Source organism: Convolutriloba macropyga, chromosome 3, assembly GCF_964194025.1.
Source record: "Convolutriloba macropyga chromosome 3, txConMacr16.3, whole genome shotgun sequence".
NCBI lineage: Eukaryota > Metazoa > Xenacoelomorpha > Acoela > Convolutidae > Convolutriloba > Convolutriloba macropyga.
Window position 1 is genome coordinate 14872427 of NC_134470.1, and position 20899 is coordinate 14893325.

Sequence of the window (20899 nt, forward strand, 5' to 3'; positions counted from 1 at the left end):
AATAATGCAATCCGCGAAGCGGTTTCACCGATATATGAATATGGTGACTTCAATCGGTGGCTAGATTTCGAAAAGGAAATATATGAAGGTTATGGTTATGATTTTGAGTTTCTTGGAATAAGAAGTATTCAGTTAAACATTGAACCAACTAAAGCATCTATTGGTAGTTATATAGATTTACCTCCAGATCTCAAAAACTCTAAATCGATATTAAATATTTGTAATTATAAATACAACTGCTTACAACTAACTATAACTGCTTGGCTACATATCGCCCCACAACATGCAACTCGAGAAAAGAAATATGTAGATAAACTAATTGAACCAAGACAACAACATGAAGATGATTTTGCTTATATAATAAGAATACAGAAATTGTATAATATTAATATTTGGGTATACACACCTTGTGGTAATGGTAAAATAGAATTGTTTAAACAAGTGGATGATTTTAATAAAGATAGAAAAGATGTAACAATACTAGTTTGGAGTAATGGTCAAATAGAACACTGTGCCCTAATAAAAAATATAGAAACCTTGTTAGAACGACCAAAAAAAAAACAACATTAAATATTATTATTGTGATAGGTGTACCTATTGGTTTAACTCAAATTAAACATGATAAACACGAATGCAGCACCTCATTCAAACCAGAGATTGTTTGTCCTAAGAAAAACATATTACTTTTGTAAATGAACACAAACGTCATATTATAAAAAATATTATAACTGCCGATATAGAATGTTGCATTGTTGAAGTTACAACTAATGATTGTAAATATGTAATAGCTGAACATATTCCAATAGCTGTGGGTTACACCTGGCAAGGTAACTTCAAACACTACTTCGGTCTAGGCTGCATCAAAAGATTTGCTAGAGATCTATTAGAAATAGAAACTGAGAATAATTTCAAACATAATGAAAAGATGATATTCACAGAAGAAGATAAATTATATCATGAAACTAATAAGACTTGTCATATCTGCAGTAAAACATGTATTAATAAAGTAAGAGATCATTGTCATGAAACTGGTAAATATAGAGGACCGGCATGTAAAATATGTAATCTAAGATACAAACAACAAAACTTCATTCCAGTAATACTCCATAATGGCTCTGGCTATGACTTCAACCTACTATACAGTGAACTCTTTAAACAGAATAATGATAAAAGAAAAGTAGATAACATACCACTAGCTGCTGGTAAATCTAAGATGTTTAGCATTGGTTGTCTTAAATTCTTAGATAGTTATAACTTCTTAGCTATGCCTCTAGATCAAATGGCAAAGATATACGGATGTAAAACTAAAACATTATATCCATATGAATACTTTGGTTTAGACTCCTATAATAATCTTATAGGTAATCTAAAAATAGAAGACTTCAAATCCTCACTACATAATAACTTACCAACACAAGAAGTAGATAACTTTAATAATGAAAACAGTCATAAAACAGGTAAAGATCTAACTATAGAGTATTTACAGAATGATGTCGAAATATTAGACTATTGCATGAATGAATATGCTAGATTAAGTATGAAAGAATTCAAGCTCAATCCCCTACACTATGTAAGTCTCCCAGGTTATAGTTTTGATTGTTGGTTAATGTCAAGCGGTGTAACATTAGATACATTACAAGATAAACAAATGCTAGATGATTTTGTTGGAGCAAAGAGAGGTGGTATATGTGGAATAATGGGAGATAGATATATAAATATTAGTAATACTAATACTAATGCAAATATTAATGATAATACTAATACTAGTACTAATACTAATACTAATCAGGGAACCTGCTTCGCAGATACTAATGATAAAGTTATTAATAGAAATATATGGTACATCGATGCAAACAACCTATACGGTTATGCAATGATGCAAAAGTTACCTTATAAGGATTTTGAGTTTATTACTACTACTACTCTAGATGTAATATTGAATACTCCAGATGATAGTGATCATGGTTACTTTATAGTTTGTGATATTGATTATACTAATGAATGTAAAGAGAGAACAGAACAGTCAGCACTAATGCCTAATAAAAGAAAGATAAATGATAATGAATTGAGATACCGACAAAGAGAGAAAAGTAAAGCAAGATCCGAGAAATTAGACCAAAACAACAAAACAGAATATATGGTTCATTATAGGATGTTAAAGTTCTATGTTAATATGGGAGTAAAAGTAACAAAAATACATAGAGTAATCAAATTTAAACAAGATTATATATGTAGCGATTATATACAAAACAATACAAATAAAGAGCAACAGCTAAAACTGAAGCAGAAAAGGATGTAAGGAAATTAATGAATAACTCATTATATGGAAGAATGTGCATGAATCCTCTACACTTCTTTCAAAGCAAGTTCTTGCATGATGAGGAAAAGATAATGAAAAGTGTAAGTAAACCAACATTTAAGAATATAACTAGATATAGAGATTATAGCCAAATAGAATATATAAAGAAAAAAATAGAATATGATTCTCCAGTATATGTAGGTGTTACTATCTTAGAATTAAGTAAATTACACATGTATGATGTATTCTATAATATTCTACAACCATCCCTCAAAGATCTAACACTTCACTATATGGATACAGACAGTTTCGTATTAAGTTATAGTGACGGTAAAGTTAGTGATGAGCATATGGACTTAAGTAATCTAGACATACCTATAAAAACTAATAATAAAGTCCCCGGCAAGTTTAAGCACGAGCTGGGAAGTAGGATTATTGAGGAATTTATAGCATTATCCCCCAAAACATAAAGCTTCAAAAATTATCCTAAAAACACTAAAGAAAAAGGAATAAAGAAGCATAATAATGCTAGACACATAGATTATTATGATGCATTAATGAATAATACACAGAGAACAGTAGATGAATGTAGAATACAAAAAGTTGGTGATAACATGACAACAACAAAAACAAGTAAGATAAGTCTAAACACATTTGATAAAAGATTTTATGTAAATAATATTAAAAGCTATCCTCATGATGAGAATCTATATCTATTCAAAAGAGATTTAATAAAAATGATCCGCCAAGCATCAGTGAAACTGCTTCGCAGATCATTAGATGGAGACAAAGACCTACTGGTTAATAATATTCTAGAACTAACCATTAATGATGATTAAAAGTTAATTGAAGTTGCTATTATATTATATAACAAGCTATGCTAATTTTTATAACAAATAATTATAGACCTAATTCATTCATTACATCCATATGGTTGGTAGTTAGTATATTATAAACCATTATCTGAGCCATATATTTTTCCATAGTGTCTCCCATGATTGTATTTTTATGTAGTGTAGCTCCAGCTATTATATTTTTATTATATTCTAAAAATTTTATTATCTTCCCAACCCCATCTACCTATTTAGATTAAGTTAAAATTATTAAATCATCATGATTTCGTTCCTTAATATAATCAATAAACTCATCTATAGTATTACAACGTCTTTTACAAGCTAAAAATCTTTTTAGATTAAGAGAGAAGCTGTTTTCATTATCCATTTTTTACTATTATTATAATTTTTCAATACAAATAAAATGACTAAACTAGATAAACTTATAGAATTAAACAATCTAGAAAAACAAAACAGAAGAAATAGATTAGAAGATAAATTAAAACAACAAGAATATTATAATATCATGGTGAAACAGAAGAGTTATTTGATCCTCTAACCAAAACTGTCAGTGAAACTGCTTCGCAGATAAACGCAAACAATGAACAGAATCTAGCATTAGGTGAACAAACATTAAGAGCAATAGATTGGCAAAATCAAGAGTTAGATAAACAAACTAAGATGATTGGTGAAACTGCTTCGCAGATCGAGCAAGCTGGTTCCCAGTTTAATGAAACTGCTTCCAAGATGGGTGAAACTGCTTCGCAGATTGGTGAAACGTTAAAGGGGACCATAAAGCAAACTCAAGATATAGCACCAGTTTATGTTGATACAAAAACAGCCAAACTTCTTCATGACATGGGGGCTCAAACTAATCCTCAATTAAAATTAGAACTCGTAGATTTACCTAGTAGGAGATATAAAATGAATGGTGTTGATATAACTCTAGAGCAGGGTGCATTTTTAGTTAGGGATAATGTATATGAGTTTGCAGAAGGATTTGCTGATTTTCTTACTAAATCAAATATAACATATGATGATAAGGTTGAGGAAGATGAAAACAAAATTAAAAGGTTTTTAAAGGATATTAGATATGATTTAGGAAAAAGGGATAAGAAAAGCGCTAGATATAGAACAATAAAACGTATAATGGGGGTAAGAGATGATATATTTGGCAGGGGATTAAATGGCAACCCAAATAATTTAGTAGAAAGACTAGAATTATTAATACTAGAAACAAAAGCTGGTCATGATGGGTTATATGATGAAATGCTAGATATATCTAAGCAACTATTATCTATGAATATTATTAATCAAAACCAACTAGATAATTTTGTTTTTAATTATGGTAAATAGGTGAAACCATGACTACGTTCATAAAAAATGTGCAAAAACAACAACAACAACAACAACTAGCTAAAGAAGTATCCAGTCCTCAAATAACAAAGTTTAAAAGACAAAGAATAATACCATTATATAAAGATGAAACATGGTCAGCTGATTTAATTGATAAGTCATCTCTAAGTAAATACAACAATAATTATAAGTTTATATTAACAGTTAGATATATTCACAAAATATGCATGAGCTATTCCATTAAAGAATAAATCTGGTTTATCTATAACTAATGGTTTTAAAATAGTATTAAGTGAACATCCACAAGGTGGCTCTGAACCTAGAAAACCAGAAAAGTTATGGGTAGATAGAGGTAGTGAGTTTTACAATAAAACATTTAAATCTTTACTTAAAGAATATGGAACCGGCAAAGCCGCTTCAGGGATAGAGCTATATTCTACTTATAGTGATTTAAAGGCTGTGTTTATAGAGAGATTTAATAGAACATTATTACACATAATAAATAAACCAATGTTCATCAACGGTGATGGTAATTGGGTAAATATATTAAATGATGCTGTTGTAACATATAACAATAACATTCACTCAACAATTAAAATGACACCAGTTGACGCTTCTAATAATCCCGATAAAGTTAAATACACTTTCAGTTTTAAGAATATTAAACCTAAACTTAACGTTGGTGATTATGTTAGAAATGCAGATAAACGTAATATCTTCTCTAAAGGTTACACTTCTAATAGAGAATTGTTTAAAGTGAATGAAGTTCTAAAAACACATCCACCAACATATAAAATAGAAGATATTAATGGAGAGATAATAGAAGGTAAATATTATGAACAGGAACTATTGAAATCCGAGTTCGATTTTGAATCTAATAATAAGGTTTTGGAATCATTAAATATATTTCTTAATATAAATAATGACAAGAAATAGATTCAATCAAGCTAAACATAAATCAACATCAACATCAACAAACAACTTAACACTAAGTAAGGCTCGTGGGTTATTCCTGGAAGATAATGATGATATTAATATGAAGGATACCTATAATATTACAAATGTTCATCCTCCCACAGATGAAAAAGATGTTGTTAAAAAAGAGTATTGTGACAATTACTTATTATCCTCTTCTAATAAAATAGACATTTTAAGTAGAAACAACTGAACTAAGAAAGGGTGACTTTGATAAAGTTACAACTAAAACATTACAACTAAAAGAAACACAAGTTATTGAAGAACTAATTAATGAGTTTATTGAATCAACAAATGAAGTCAGAAATACTGTTAAGTTTTGTAATAAAGTTGCTGCAGATACTATCTCTAAATATAATCAATTAAAGCAAGAATTTGATAATAATAAATTTAATCAGAATATAACTAACATACACTTAGATGAAATGTTTACTAACGGTCTGAGAGAAATGAAAGAATACAATAAATCTCTTAGAGGTGTTATAGTACAATATATAATTGCTATACTTTTACAAAGTAAGTTACTTGATAATAAAGAGAAAGACAGACTTGAGATGCATTATAGTTTTAATCAAGAAGATATAATGAAAGAAATAGAAAGAATTTTTACTAATGAAAATAAGCAAAGCAATGACGAATCCAACAGCACCGAGTGAGAGATTACTATATCCAGATTTGTCATCAGTATCAGAAAGATTGATAAACGAAAATATTCAAGCTAATAATAAATTTAACAACAAAATTAACATTATAGAAGATATTAGAGATTATTATGAAACTGAAACTAATAACTATAATAATAAGTTAAGTAGATATAAGAATTATATTAACATAGCTGAGATAACAGAAATAGTATTATCATCAATAGCAACAACTGCAACAACAACATCAGTTTCATTAACAGGTATAGGATTAGCTTATTCTATACCAACAGCTTTTGCTACAGCAACTGTTTGTGGTTCATTATCAAAAACAATTAATACTAAAATTAGAAATAAAATTATAAAGTATTCACAAATGTATATTTTAAGTAAACAGTTTAGTGATAAGTTTAATAAACTATATACTAAATCAATGAATGATAATAAAATAGATAATGATGAGTATAATGAATTTGTTAAGTTATATGAGGATTATAAGAAGAATAAGAAAAACAAGCTGAGTATTTTTTAGATTAAAGATATTAGTGCTTAGTAATAACAATGTTTTTAGTAATAATAATATTAGTATTAATATTTATCCGCGAAGCGGTTACACCGATCGATAAATATATAATCATAATCATAGCTATAATCATAATCATAAACATAATATAATCATGACTATAATCATGGATATAATCATAATATAATCATAATCATAATCATAAACATAAATATAAACATAATATAATCATAATCATAATCAAATAATTATCTTTTCTTTGTACCTAAGTATAACCCTCTACCTTTTTGTACTACCTTTATACCTTCACCAGTAGTTGCAAATTTAATTAAATCAGGTGTAGCCGCTAGAGCTGCTTTAGGGTTTCTAGATGCAGCTGCACTTCCTATTTTACTTGCTATTTCTAATGCTCTTACTGGATTATTAGCAACTTTCTTTCCAAAATTAACCGTAGCTTTACCAACACTTTTAAAGAAATCTTTAAGTCCTTCTGCTTCTATTGTTGCATCAGATACTGTCATTGATTTATTCCTTCTAAATAAAACACAATTACCTTTTAACATTTTAGTACCTTTTGAAGTAATAGCTCCTCTTATATTAACAGTACCACTATAATGTCTACCTCCAACACAATATGAATTAGTTTTGAACTTATTTAAAAGACTCATTTCTATATATAAAAAATAATGGAAGTTAAAAAGTATAATCCTTTTGTTGTTATTAAACCCAAGCCTAAGGTTAGGCCCAAGGCTAAGATTAAGCTTGAAGCTAGAGGCTTGTCTCTAGAGAATAAAAAGAAATTAGACATTATTTATGCTAAAGGTTTTGTTAATACTAATAAGAAATAGTTAGGTATTAACAAGAGTAACAATTAGAGCTGACTAGCTATAAGTATAAGTATAAGTATATGGTTATGTATAAGTATAAGTATATAATTATAACAATAAATATATTATACTATAATTATAAATTATCGCTAGAGTTATATCTAAAATTATAATTATCGCTAGAGTTATATCTAAAATTATAATTATTGCTAGAGTTATATCTATGACTTAAATTATATCTATGACTTAAATTGTATCTATGACTTAAATTATATCTATGACTTAAATTACATCTATGATATTATATCAACCATCTTATTACCATCACTATTAACACTAATAACCTTTCTAGTTAATACTAATACATGACATATAACATCTGCAACTGCAGCACTAAATTCAAAATTAAGTTGTATTGGTTGTGGACCTATATGATCCCTTTGATATCTAGTATCGAATACATATATTCTATAATTACTTTTGAATGTTCTATGATTTATATATGGTTTTATATTATGTGGTAACCCGTTATAATCTTTATTAAAGCTAACAATCTCTTTAAAAGCCTCATTATAATTATTGGCTCCATAATTAATATTCATTCTATCCTCGGGATAAAACTCACTACCAATCTTACAATAACATTCAGTAAAATTCATTACATCAAATGTACTTGCATCATGAGTTTGTTCATTAACATTATTATTTTCAAAACCAACTTTTATATATTGCGGTCTTTCCATGCCACTTTCCATACCTAGATCAAACAAGAAGTTAGTAGCATTGGGTACATTCTTATAAAATGTCTTTCTTTCATAGTAACTAAAGTCTACATTATTCTTTTTATTTAATCCTTTCTGCACAATAATTCTATTATCATTACTAGGATCAATACTACGCACACACCACGATAAATCTCTAATTTCTATATTACCATCATTGGCAACTGCACCAGGATTAGCATTAACTCTAAATAGAGCTCTATCATTATTATTTCTTTTTAATAATAGTTTAAATCCTAAACCATGTATAATCTTTTCTAAATCATTTACGAAACCAAATAGATCACTCATCTTAACCATCATATACATATGTCCTCGTTGTGCGGCAATATGGTCACCTTTAAGTTGACTATCTCTATTGCCCTGATTTCTAACAAAACCACTCTCATATTCATCACCAATACTAGTTAATAACTTATACATCAATAGATTAGGATGACAATGATCTATATATTCAATAGTCCTACCACCACTAGTTTCAAGCTTAATTGAACTAAACAATGCCATCATACAATAATTAACAAATCTGATATTAGCATCATTAGCAAATACACCACCAGCATCATCTGATACAACAAACTCTATCTCTAGATATGAATCACGCAAATTTAAGTGATTCTCTTCTCTATTGAGTATGATATTAATGTTAGTATTAACCGTATTCATTGTTGCCAGATTATTAGGTTTATATTTTATAATCTTACTTTTGTGTATATCATTATTATAACTATAAGTTGTATCCAAATTAAAATCCATTTTTATTAGATAAAAAATGACAACTTGATATTATATGAACTACAAAAGATACATGAAGCTTTAACTAAAACTAAAGAAGAGCATACACTTAACTTTAGAATGATAAAACCAACAGAAAAGTTTAACTTTAGTGAACCTATACTTAATACAACAAAATTAGGTTTAATTAGATTATCTGTTTATAATTCGGTGTTTAATGTGAATAGGAGAAACAATCAATTCTTATATGCTAGTACTGCTATAGAAGATGATGAAGCTTTACCTCGGGCTCTTAGCTCTGACCCTAACCTTAACCCTATCTCTACCTCAATCCCAAACATTACATCTATACTTAATCATAATTATAAAGGAATCCCATTGCTATATTCAACTATTACACCGGGAGCATACGAGTTAACTGATATAGCAGAACTAATAAAAGAAGAAACTGATGGTAATGTTATAATAGAACTTGATAAGAATACGATGAAATGTTTAATGGAAATAAAACAAGCACTCAGCTTTGATATAGAAAACTCACTAGCCTCATTACTAGGATTTAGAAAAATAATTTAAAAAAAAAAGGTATATATAAATCTCAGAAAATGATTGATATTATGGGTTTTAGTACTATTAACATTCATTGTAATGTGAAATCTGGAGCTAAAGATAATGGTAATAACACAGACATACTATATACTTTTAATCTAACTGAACCACCAGGTTACTTGATAAATATTATACCAACTAATATCTTGTATCAAAATGTAACTAAAGATAGAATAGAATATATAGAATTTCATATTAAAGATGAGCATGGAAGACCTATAGACTTTAATGGCGATGTATTAAGTTTTACTTTACATCTAATATAGTTAGCAGACCGAAGGTCTGTTTGATTTAGACTTGTACTTAGACTTAGAGTTAGGCTTAGACTTGGGTTTAGACTTTACTTAGACTTTACTTAGACTTAGACTTATACCCATACTTTTATTTATACTTACACTGATAGTTATACTTAATTATAAAACTCTCCGATCCCAAATAATTCTTAGTTTACCATTAATATTTTTCTTTTTAGTTATATCAAAGACAATATAATTATAAGGCTCTTTTCATACCTGATTACATATATTAGCAAAGTCATTATAACTAAGTTCAACATTATTAAAGAAATCTTGATATATCGATGCTAGGACTTTACCTCTCTGTTCAAATAAAATAAATAGATTACAGTTCTCTCTAACACTCTGCCTATCCAGAGAGAACAGGTTTTGATTAAGATAAACCATATTACAGTTATTATGTCTACCTCTACAAAAGTATTCATTAATAACTGGTTCTTTGGCTCTAACATCATCAAATATCATTAGTTTCTTTAAGTCTTTGGGTAGTTTATCAGGAGATGGTAAATCTTTTATATCTTTAATAAATTCAACATCTGCTTTTGGTTTTATTTTTTCTATACCATGGTACTGATCACCAGTAGGTCCAATGATGTATAGCTTATCAAAGTATATACTAGCTAGAATTAGTTTTTTCAATAAGAATGTCTTACCACATTCACTAGGACCAGATATTATACATCTAAAGTTATCTGGGAATGCGGCTTCAGTAATTATATTATCATCATTTAGCCATGATTGTAGATCTTCATTTATGTTTACAGAGATATTGTTACTAAGACATTCTTTGTTGTTAGATTTACCCCATTGATGTTTTTCACCAAATAGATATTTAAAATTATCTTTATCATTATCATTATCATTAACATTATCATAATCATTATAATTATCATTAACATTATCATTATCATTAACATTTTCATTATCATTATTATTAACATTATCATTATCATTAAAATTATCATTATAATTAACATTATCATTATCTTTATCATTAACATTATCTTTAACACTATCATTATCTTTATCATTATCATTATTAGCAAAGCTACATTGTAGATCATTATCATTATCAATAACATTATCATTAACATTAACATTATCATCTGCGAAGCAGGTTCCTTGATTAACATTACAACTTAAACAAGAACACTCATTATATATTCCTGGATATTTACATTGATTAACTAGAATATTCAAAGCACTTTTAATTCTAAATCCTCTATCAATAAGATAGATCATATATAAACAATAAGCCCCACAATAAGATTCATCATATTGTTGTATTTTCTCATTAGAGCCTAGATCAACATATTCTTCTAAAAAAAGGTGGAGTTTCTACACTAAAACTATCAAAGTAATATGATGGACCACCTTCTCTTCTTATAACTAAAACCCAATGTGTACCTTCAGTTGGATGTAGATTTACAATAATGTTGAAGTTAGGATCCCCGATCGGTGAAGCCGTTTCACGGATACTATCCGGAGTTTGATCTCTCATTACAATTTCAATTGGTGTTAGACTTATATCTTTACCTATATCTTTTGTTCTGATATCACTCATAGCATTATTATCAATATTAAATTTATTATTGAATTCCTCAAAAGTTAGTATGAGCATTTTTATATAATAAATTTATTAAATCTAAGTCTAATTATAAGTCTAAGTCTAAATCTAAATCAAATCTATATTTATTATATAAAAATGGAAACAGGTAGTGCAGTTTTTATTTTTATTATTATAATTGGAATTTGTTATATAATATATGATTCAAGACCAAGTAAATATACAAAACTAGAAGAAAGCTTTGGTGGATTTATGAATGGGAGTCTAGTTAGATTTGAATATGAAAAGTCACCATTACATACTATTGTTTATGGTGGAACTGGTACAGGCAAAACATATATTAATAGACAATATTTAAAATTATACTCAGTCCAAAATCAAGATCAAGATCAAGATCGAGATCAAGTTCAAGATCAAGCTAAAATTATAGTTATAGTGTGTAAAGATGACAGAGACTGGATAGATCCTGAGTCTAATAAGTTTTATGCTGGGTTTAATAAATGTGATATAAATATGATCACAAAAAATAATATGCATAATTTTCAAAATTGTGTAATAAGACTTGATGATATGGGTGATAGGTTAAATAAGGATATAGGTTATTATTTTACTGAAGGTAGACATTATAATATTCAAATGATTGTAATGTGTCATAAACCAGCTCAAATAATTAATACAGCAAGAATGAGTTGTGATACTATTTATTTAACAACTTATAATGGACCTGACCTATTTAAAAACTTTAATGAGATATATAAATGTGAACATGACTTCAATAAAATAATTAGTGAATTAAATAGTAACTATTATAATTATACAGATGGAATGTCAGATGAACTTCGTTATGGTATAATTAAAAAATAAAAAGGAAAATACTTTTATTATTAGTAGTAGTAATAGAACAATGATATATGATTCAAGAGTTGGTTTCCTTGATTTAAAAGCTCTTAGTTTGAAAGATGATTTAGAGAGAGATATAAATAAAATTATAGCATATATGAAACCACTAATGATTAATGCAACAGATAGAAATGTTATTAATCATGATAATTATCAATTTTATTTTAATAAACTTCTTACTTTAAATAATATTAAAATTCAGAATGATGTTCTAACTAAAGAAATGATTATGGGAAAGGGTATGAATATTTTATCAAATATTGGTGGAATTATAGGCGCAGGTTTATTTATATTTAATTGTTTTTATCCTAATTCAATATCAAGAAATGCTGGAACTGTAGCAATGGGAGCAAGTACAATGTTGAGTAGAGTAAATACATTAGTTAATCTTGGATATGGAGAAGAGTTGGAAGGTGAAACACGAAATACAATACAAGAAGAATATATAGATCAGGGAAGCAGTTTGGTAAACCACGAACAAAGTTCGTTCACTGATCTGCGAAGCAGGTTCCATGATCAATGTAACTGTGAATTCGCCAAAGAAGAGATGGGAATTTTGAATAGAAAGGGAGGAAGGTTTTTAAACAAACTATATATAAATAATGAAGAGTTTAGAGAAGAGATTATAAATTTTGTTAAAGATAAAAAAGAATAAGACCTTGATTTGATTCTAGATAAGAGATGTAAAACTAATACATTCAATACTTTAGGAAATAAATATTTAACAGAGTATGAATCATTTCATAAAGATAAAACTGATAAATGTATGTGTGGTAATATAATATTAAGTGGTATTTGTGCTAATGATTTTTCTCCATGGGGTTCTTTAAAAAATGAATCTAGTTCTAGTTCTAACCCTACTTCTAATTCTAATTCTAGTTCTAACCCTAGTTCTAGTTCTAACCCTAATTCTAACTCTAGTTCTAACCCTAGTTCTGGTTCTGGTTCTAACCTCAGTTCTAGCTCTAGTTCTAGTTCTGGTTCTGGTTCTGGTTCTATCTATGACTATAACTCTAACTCAGATCCTAACCCCAACCCTAACCCTAACCTTATCCCTAACCCCAACCTTAACCCCAGCTCAGAAGTATTAACTAGATGTTGTAATAAGTGTAATTATATAAAACCACTAAATAATTTTGATGAGGGTAAGTATACATGTAGAAGTTGCACTTCAGCTTAAGTTAATTGTCCATATTGTACTTCTGTTGTGAAATATGATGGGATACGGGCTCATGTAAAGAAACAACATCCGGATATAGAATTGACTAGAGGATTTAGTAGAAATCTGCAAAGCAGGTTCCCTGATATAACTGATCGGTGTAACCACTTCACGGATAAAACAATTAATCCTAGTTGGCAAGGTCCTAGAGCTGTAAGTCCTTTAGTTATTAACCAAACAGAAGAAAGTTGTTCATATAAATACTATAATTTTGTATCATTTCTTATTAATAATGGAATAAATATAGAAAAAATAAAAGAAAATATAAATTTATTGAAAAATATAGATAATTTGAAAAAAAAGTATAAAAAAATAAAAAATATCAAAAAAGAGGGATTCACTCTTTAAGAGCGAAAAAGAGCGATCTTTTCTACTGGGGATCACTCCGAATAAGAGTGAATCACTCTTTAAGAGTGAAATGTAAATTTTGCTTTGATTTTTTGTTTTATTTTTGATTTATTTTAATTTTTATCAAATTTAGAGCTAATATATAGTAGTGGATAAAACAAGGCTTCCAGAAATCAGTAAAATTTGGCCAGATTCGACATGCGTGATTAGCGCTTGGAGAAAGGGTCAAATTTTTGCTGGTGGCTGGAAGCCTTGTGTTATCCACTACTACTCGAAAATTCAAATCGGTCAGATGAAAATTGATGAGTAAAAAATTGCACAAAAAAGACCTACCAAAACCCGAATATATGCGACAAATTTTTTTGACAAAAATATGCGTCAAATTTTTGAGCAAAACATTATCTCTATCTGATATACAATTTTCTGACACAAAGTAGACCAGAAAAAACTGAACTAACCGATTTGATTTTATATTGATACAGGAAATAATACAAAGAGTCACAAGGCTGATTCACAAAGTTAATGATCAGCCTGTTTCACTCCAATCTACCTTTAAATTCAAACAGCCGAATAGCATGGGACTTCGAATTGAATTCCAACAACAGATTCTACTTCAATTTAATTGTGCAAGGGCTTTGGTTGTAAGGGGTTTTAGGAAAATAGAAACGTTTGCTTTTAACTAAAACCGTTTATAATAATTATTTGCTCATACACAATGTGGTCTTCGAGCATGATCAGCTTCAAAAACAAAACGCACGAGCAGGAAAAAATGGAAATTCTCTGAGAAAAACGAGTAGAACAAAAACATAGCTGGCAAATTGCCAGAAAATAGCCGCAATATCTTCATAGATCTGTAGTCTCAAAACGAAGGTAAAAAGACAGACCAAAAAGAACCGCCTTTTCATAGGGGCTGAGATGTTAAATTTTGATTGAGAACCTGCATAACTTACTGCTGTTTCTATTAGTTGCTCTTAAATAACCTTCAATTAGAGTGACAAGCACTCATTTGACCTTATCTCTTTGAATTAAAGCAAAGAAAAGTCAATTTCAGAGTGAGGAAGTCATTTTTGAGAGTGAGGTGAGTCACGTGTGACCAAAAATTTAATCACGCGAATGAACAAAAAAACTAGCTCCACAAAGAGTGAAAAATGACGTCACGTACGCAATTCAGTTGAAATTGCATGAACGAATGAACAAAAAGCAGATTTGAAGAGGTTGTGACGTCATATGGTCGTAACCAAAATCGTGACGACGAAATAAATTAAAAAAAACCAAGAGAAGGCCAATAATAGCCTCAGCTATCGCTTCGCGGCTATTAAACAAACATACCCAGCAGATTGCCGGAAAATAGCTTTATGGGTTTATCCATTTTGTATTTCTGATTCTCATTTTTTTTAAAATACTGATTCAATTTGAATTGCTTTGCTGAGCAACTGCTGTTTAAAAGCACTTTGATCAGAATTAGAACCAGCCCAGAGAAGTCAAACCATTTCACGCAAAATATCCAAAAAGCGGAAAATGAGGTAAAGCGAACTAAATTTTTGTTCAACGAAGTAAAAAAAAATAGGAGCGCTATAATAGCTGGCTAAGAAGAGGGCGGCTATCAATAAAAAAACAAAAGTAGCGAGTGTATTGTGTGTAGCATGCATGTAACTCTGAGCACTAAAAATGAAAACTGATTTACAGAAAAATGAATGAGGCTAGTGAAATAATATGCAACATTCATCAATCGCAATTTATAAGCCACAGTAAGTCAGAACCCAAAACAAATTAACATAGCTGATATATTGCCAGAAGATAGCCGCAACAGCTTCGTAGATCTGTATCCTCAAAAATAGTAAAAAAAAAAGACCGAAGAAGAAATTTCTTTCATTAAATGCTGAGATGTTATATTAGTAGTAGTAGTAGAGTAGCCAGACCATAATTGGCCAAATTATGGATTTTAATATAATAGCAGAAAGATCTATGCATATGGTAAAAAAAGAAAATTAATCTTAAGCAATTACATATATTAAAAACAATAAAAAGACAAAAAAAGCGTGTGAGTATATGTACATCAGACTGTGTTGTGTGTATATGATAAAGAAAGCTTTAAAACTTACTGCTGCTTCTACTAGCTGCACCTAAAAAATCTTCAATTAGGGTGACGCACACTCACTTGACCTTATTTCCGTAAAATGAAGTAAAAAAGATTCAATTTGAGAGTGAGGAGGTCATTTTTGAGAGTGAAGTAGGTCATGTGGCCAAAATCAAGCTAAAGAACGAAAAACTAGCTCAACTAAGAATGAAAACCGACGCCATGCAAGCAATTCAATCAAAATTGCATTAAGGAATGAACAAAAAGCAAAATTTGAAGTAATTGTGACGTCATATGTTCGTAACAAAAATCTTGACGACTAAATAAAAAACATAGCAGAACAAGTCCCGCCGCAATTCAGAGGAATTAAATTTATTAAACTAAAAAATAGACGTAGACCGGACTATCAATTGATTGGGAAAACCATTTGGAAAAGAATCACACCACAAAATTGAAAAAAAAAATTGTAAAAATCAATGCCAAAAGGCAACATAAGAAAAAACCACTAGAGAGATAGCAATTTTTAATCAAGCAAAATTTTCTCATTCTACAGCAAAACTCGAGCGGAAAAATTTTAAGTCTCGAAACGACTTGCTCTTTCGCTTCACTTCTTTTTTCGGCGTGACCAAAATCGTCACTCAATTTGTCAACGCAAAATCGTCAACGCCCTTTGACCTCAAAAATCATGAAAATGTGTAAGCAGATCTTTAGAAAAGACAGCGCCCCAATACAAATCAAATCCCTTGAACTGTAAAAATCTAAAGGAAGGCCAATAATAGCTCCAGCTATCGCACTGCGGCTATTAAAAAGAAAACCAAATACGTCCATTAGAAACAAATTATCCTAAGCGGTAAAATAAACAAAAATAAGCTGCTAACTTGCAACAAAAGCTGAGCGAGTTGTGAGAGTGAATACAGGTTTGCATGCTACGGGTGGAATCTGCTATTGCGCGGGTGGTTGTGGAGTGAGGTTTAAGTAGGAGTGGTCAAACTCTAAGAATCAACCCTCACATCGTAAACTTAAGTCTCTTAAACTGTAGCGGTGAATCTAATGCTAAGAAACTAATTAGCCTTTAGGCTCAATGAGAACTCGAGGCCCTCCAGGCGTTACCTGTTTTTACCATTTGGAGGATGAAAACAGCAGCGTCAGACGAAAAATTGCATAAAGACCACAGGACTAATATAATTGCTACAAACTTCGTCTGAGAGCAAATCAAGAGCTTTCTGCAAAGTTAGCTAGGACAGCAGAGCCTTCAGCTCAGGCTTTAGATAGTCAAAGCAGAACTGTAAAAGCAGCAGTAGCAATGAACAACTCTTTCTATTATTCTTTGGGTCTCGAATGACAGGCAGGGCGTAAACTTTTCTCTATGGGTGCTCAAACATCCGACGAAGGAGGAGTTCGATCACCGACGTCCTGAGTTCCATTCCTTTACCTTGAAAGAGGCATTAATCCTCTATATAGGTCTTGCCATCTTATCTCTAACAATCGGTTTTGTTTGAGCAACAAACTTTATTTCGGAGTAAGAGCAATTGAAATCCCTCAAAAATCAAGAAAAGCGCAAAAACGGTTAAGCGAAAAGTCTGCATAAAAAACACACACGTTTACAATAATTGAATAATTGCCTCTTGTTCGAGAGCAATTAATGATAATGTGTCAGTATAAAAATACTGTTTTTGTAAGATCTAGTATAAAACCAATTAAATATGGAGTCAAGAAATGAAGCGAAACATGCGTTTTTTTTTCATATCAAACAAGTTTATTTTATTTTATTATTTCCTAGAAGCTGTTCTGCTCTGCGCAAATTTTTATCTGTTTGTCGTATTCCGACGTACTTAAAAGTATTGATTTTTTATAGCTTTGATTTCAAAAGGGAACTCATCTTAGGTTTTCAAAGAGCAAAATAGAGTGGTTCATCACACAAACCAAAATCTACTTCAAAATTATGGAAACCGAGAGATCCACATAAATTGATTCAACATTGTTTTCGAGCAATCACAAATATCCCCGACCTCTGATAGCTCTATAATACAGAAGTTCTATTAAATAGCTTAGCTTACCTCATTAAATTTAAATAAAGTTTTGAGCACAAACCATGCAAGTTGGTCAGAAAGAAATTCTAAACGGACAAATTTTATCAAATTAACATACACATAAGCGTCGCAATTGAGGCAACCGATGGCATTAATTTATTTATTTATTCAAACATGCCTTAGGTTTGAGAGATCCCGTTGGTTCCTGTCCCACTCTGCGGCATCCGCTACAGACTCCTGCAAGAGAGTGACGTCACTCTGCACAAAGTCCCTTCTCTGTTGCTCCTCCTCCACCTCCTTTCCCACACTTCCTACTCGCAGACTCACACTCTCAACCTACAAGAAATTCAAGACTGTCCAATATTAAAAATTCACAAATTCATCGACCGAGACTTTTTAGCACAAAAACACCCGGGCTGAGCACCCAGAGTATTTCAGTACTGAACCATTGTAAATCCAAAAACTGTATATAGATATTCCTACACTTGTACATATTCTACGCATGTCAAAATATACACTGATCAGTCTTTTTTCAGATTAAAATTGAAATTCTAATTTTATCCTGATTTTGATCTATCCATAACTATTATCATGCAATTATCAACTTAATTGACATTATTGTATAACACGTGTCATCCTAAAAACATTCCGAATTAAAACTGTTTCAGCTCAGATTGTCAGCCTAAAATACACTCTTTTTAACCTGTTTCAGCGCTGACTGTGCATCAATTGCCAGACATTTTTACACCATACTACACACCACAGCCATATTCACATCATACTACATCACACCACAGGCATTTTCACACCATACTATATCACACAATAAGCTTACCCACACTAACCGAACTCAGAAGTCGACTAACGACATTAAAACAAAACACCGCCGACATTAAAACAAAACTATCCACTAAAAAATAATCGGAAGACGTCCAGAAAAAATCAAAGACTTGTAGGAAGCATCTCGATAAATTAACGAAAACAACAAACTATCATAAAAATTGAAAAACCGAAACTGAATTGCCAAAAAATTCGATATTAATTCAACATTTCTATCTCCTCAGGAGTTAATGACTCAAAAATTCATTACGTCAGCCCAAATCTTCAAAGAGATCGCAGAGAAACAACCAACTAAAGTTGGACAAATTTGGCGAGGATGCCTGACGGAGACTTGGGTCTATTATAACCTGATGCAGCCCAAGGGTTCATCAACTAAAAACAAATGATGATATCAGAGCTCAAATAGACAATTAGTTGAGACTTAAAGTGAAAAAACATAACTAACTAACGTCGGATGTATTGCTCACAAGCGAGCGGTGAGCGGCTGGCTTCAACAGTAGTTAGCTACGGTTTAGTGGGGCTAGCTTTAGCTTAATTGAAGGGGCGTGAGATTAGCGAAGCGGGAGGGGGCAGGTGTACCAGTCGGGGGTCTGCACGGGGCAATGTCCTTACGCCCCGAACGATGTGCAGGGGAGGAGATTAGGGGTGGGTGAGAGGGGGCTGATGGGGGGGGGGGGGTGTTTCGGCGGGGGTCGAACTCTAAGAACTGCCTTTCACACCATAAGTCTCCGAAACAGTTTCTGTGAATCGCATACTTGGAGACTAGTGAGCCTAAGAGCACTTAATGCCCGCTGGACGCTACCTGTTTATCCCGTTTTGAGGACGAAAAGTCAAATGGGTCAGACGAGAAATCGGTTAAGCGAAAAATCGTATAAAAAAAGACCAACAGGACTAATATAATTGCTACAAACGTCGTTCAGAGCAATTAAAACACAACTGCGGGCGCTTTTCATTTGGTCATTAGTAGCAAAATTCCACTAAAACGGAAGCCAATATTTTGGAAATCACGCATAACTATAATAATTCTTTCAAAATTTTTTCGAAAGAAATTAAAAAGTTTCAACCTTTTCTTCTCTAACGAAATCAAAAGAAGCTGTTTCACGAGTACTTTGCTATAAAATGCCCTGAACAAATGAACTTTTAAATCTACTTCAGCTACTATTCCTATAAATATAAACGAGTATCGTTGAGCCATTTTCTCTCAAAAGACTGGCGACTAGTTTCAACAGCTAGCTGGGAATTAGGGAGGCTGACTTAAGCTTCACTGAGAGCGGGACAAAGAGTAGAAAAAGGACTATTACGGAGTTTCGGTGGACTGTACACTTAGAAAACTGAGGGTAAAAACTAATCCTGAGCTAAAAGTTGAAGGTAGACCCAACTTAGCGAACTTATTTTGATTAATTTGTCCAAAATGCACGAGAAGCAGCACGTGCTATAACAAATCTGTTAATTTTTTGACCCATCGGCGAAGTTTTGCGTACTAATTAGATTAAATTTCATTGTTTAATAAGAATTTGTTGAAAGAAAGAGGTCACATGAGAAACTGATAAAGATTAGGAATAATTAGGTACGTGGAGTTTGTTATTTGAATAGACACCACTTGCATAACACTAGCCGATGACCACATAAAGAGGTATCAACAGTCTGCTGGAATTATCAAACACTGGTAAGCAAGTTGATGTATTGTTACCCTTTGGTACTCTAAATAAGTTACAAAATTTTTTTATCCCCATTCGGGACTTGTACAAAGCACCTCCGGGCCATGCGCTTTCGAGCCAGAGCAGTAAGTGTTTCGGGCCAATAAGATTTACCATAAGATTCTAGCATATATTTAGAGAGCAATAAATCTCTGAGCGAGCTGCTCTGAGACTAATGCCCCCAGGGCATTACTTGTTTATCCCGTTTCTGAGGTCGAAAGGTCAAATAGTTTAAACGAATAAGATCGAGCGAAAAATTGCATAAAAATACCAACCGATCCCAAATAATTGTACAAAAATTGTTGCAAACAATTAGAGTCTTTAAAATGTCATATTTGATTTTAC

General features: G+C 30.9%; 1 protein-coding gene across 1 annotated transcript in view; it reads right to left on the reverse strand.

Annotated features, from left to right (window-relative positions):
- LOC142336547 (DNA repair protein RAD50-like) overlaps positions 1 to 20899 on the reverse strand; it is an 84942-nt gene that overhangs the window by 38690 nt on the left and 25353 nt on the right. Inside the window, exon 5 of the mRNA XM_075385454.1 lies at positions 18196 to 18353. Within this exon, the coding sequence (XP_075241569.1) occupies positions 18196 to 18353 (158 nt within the window). The remainder of the gene's footprint in view (positions 1 to 18195; positions 18354 to 20899) is intronic.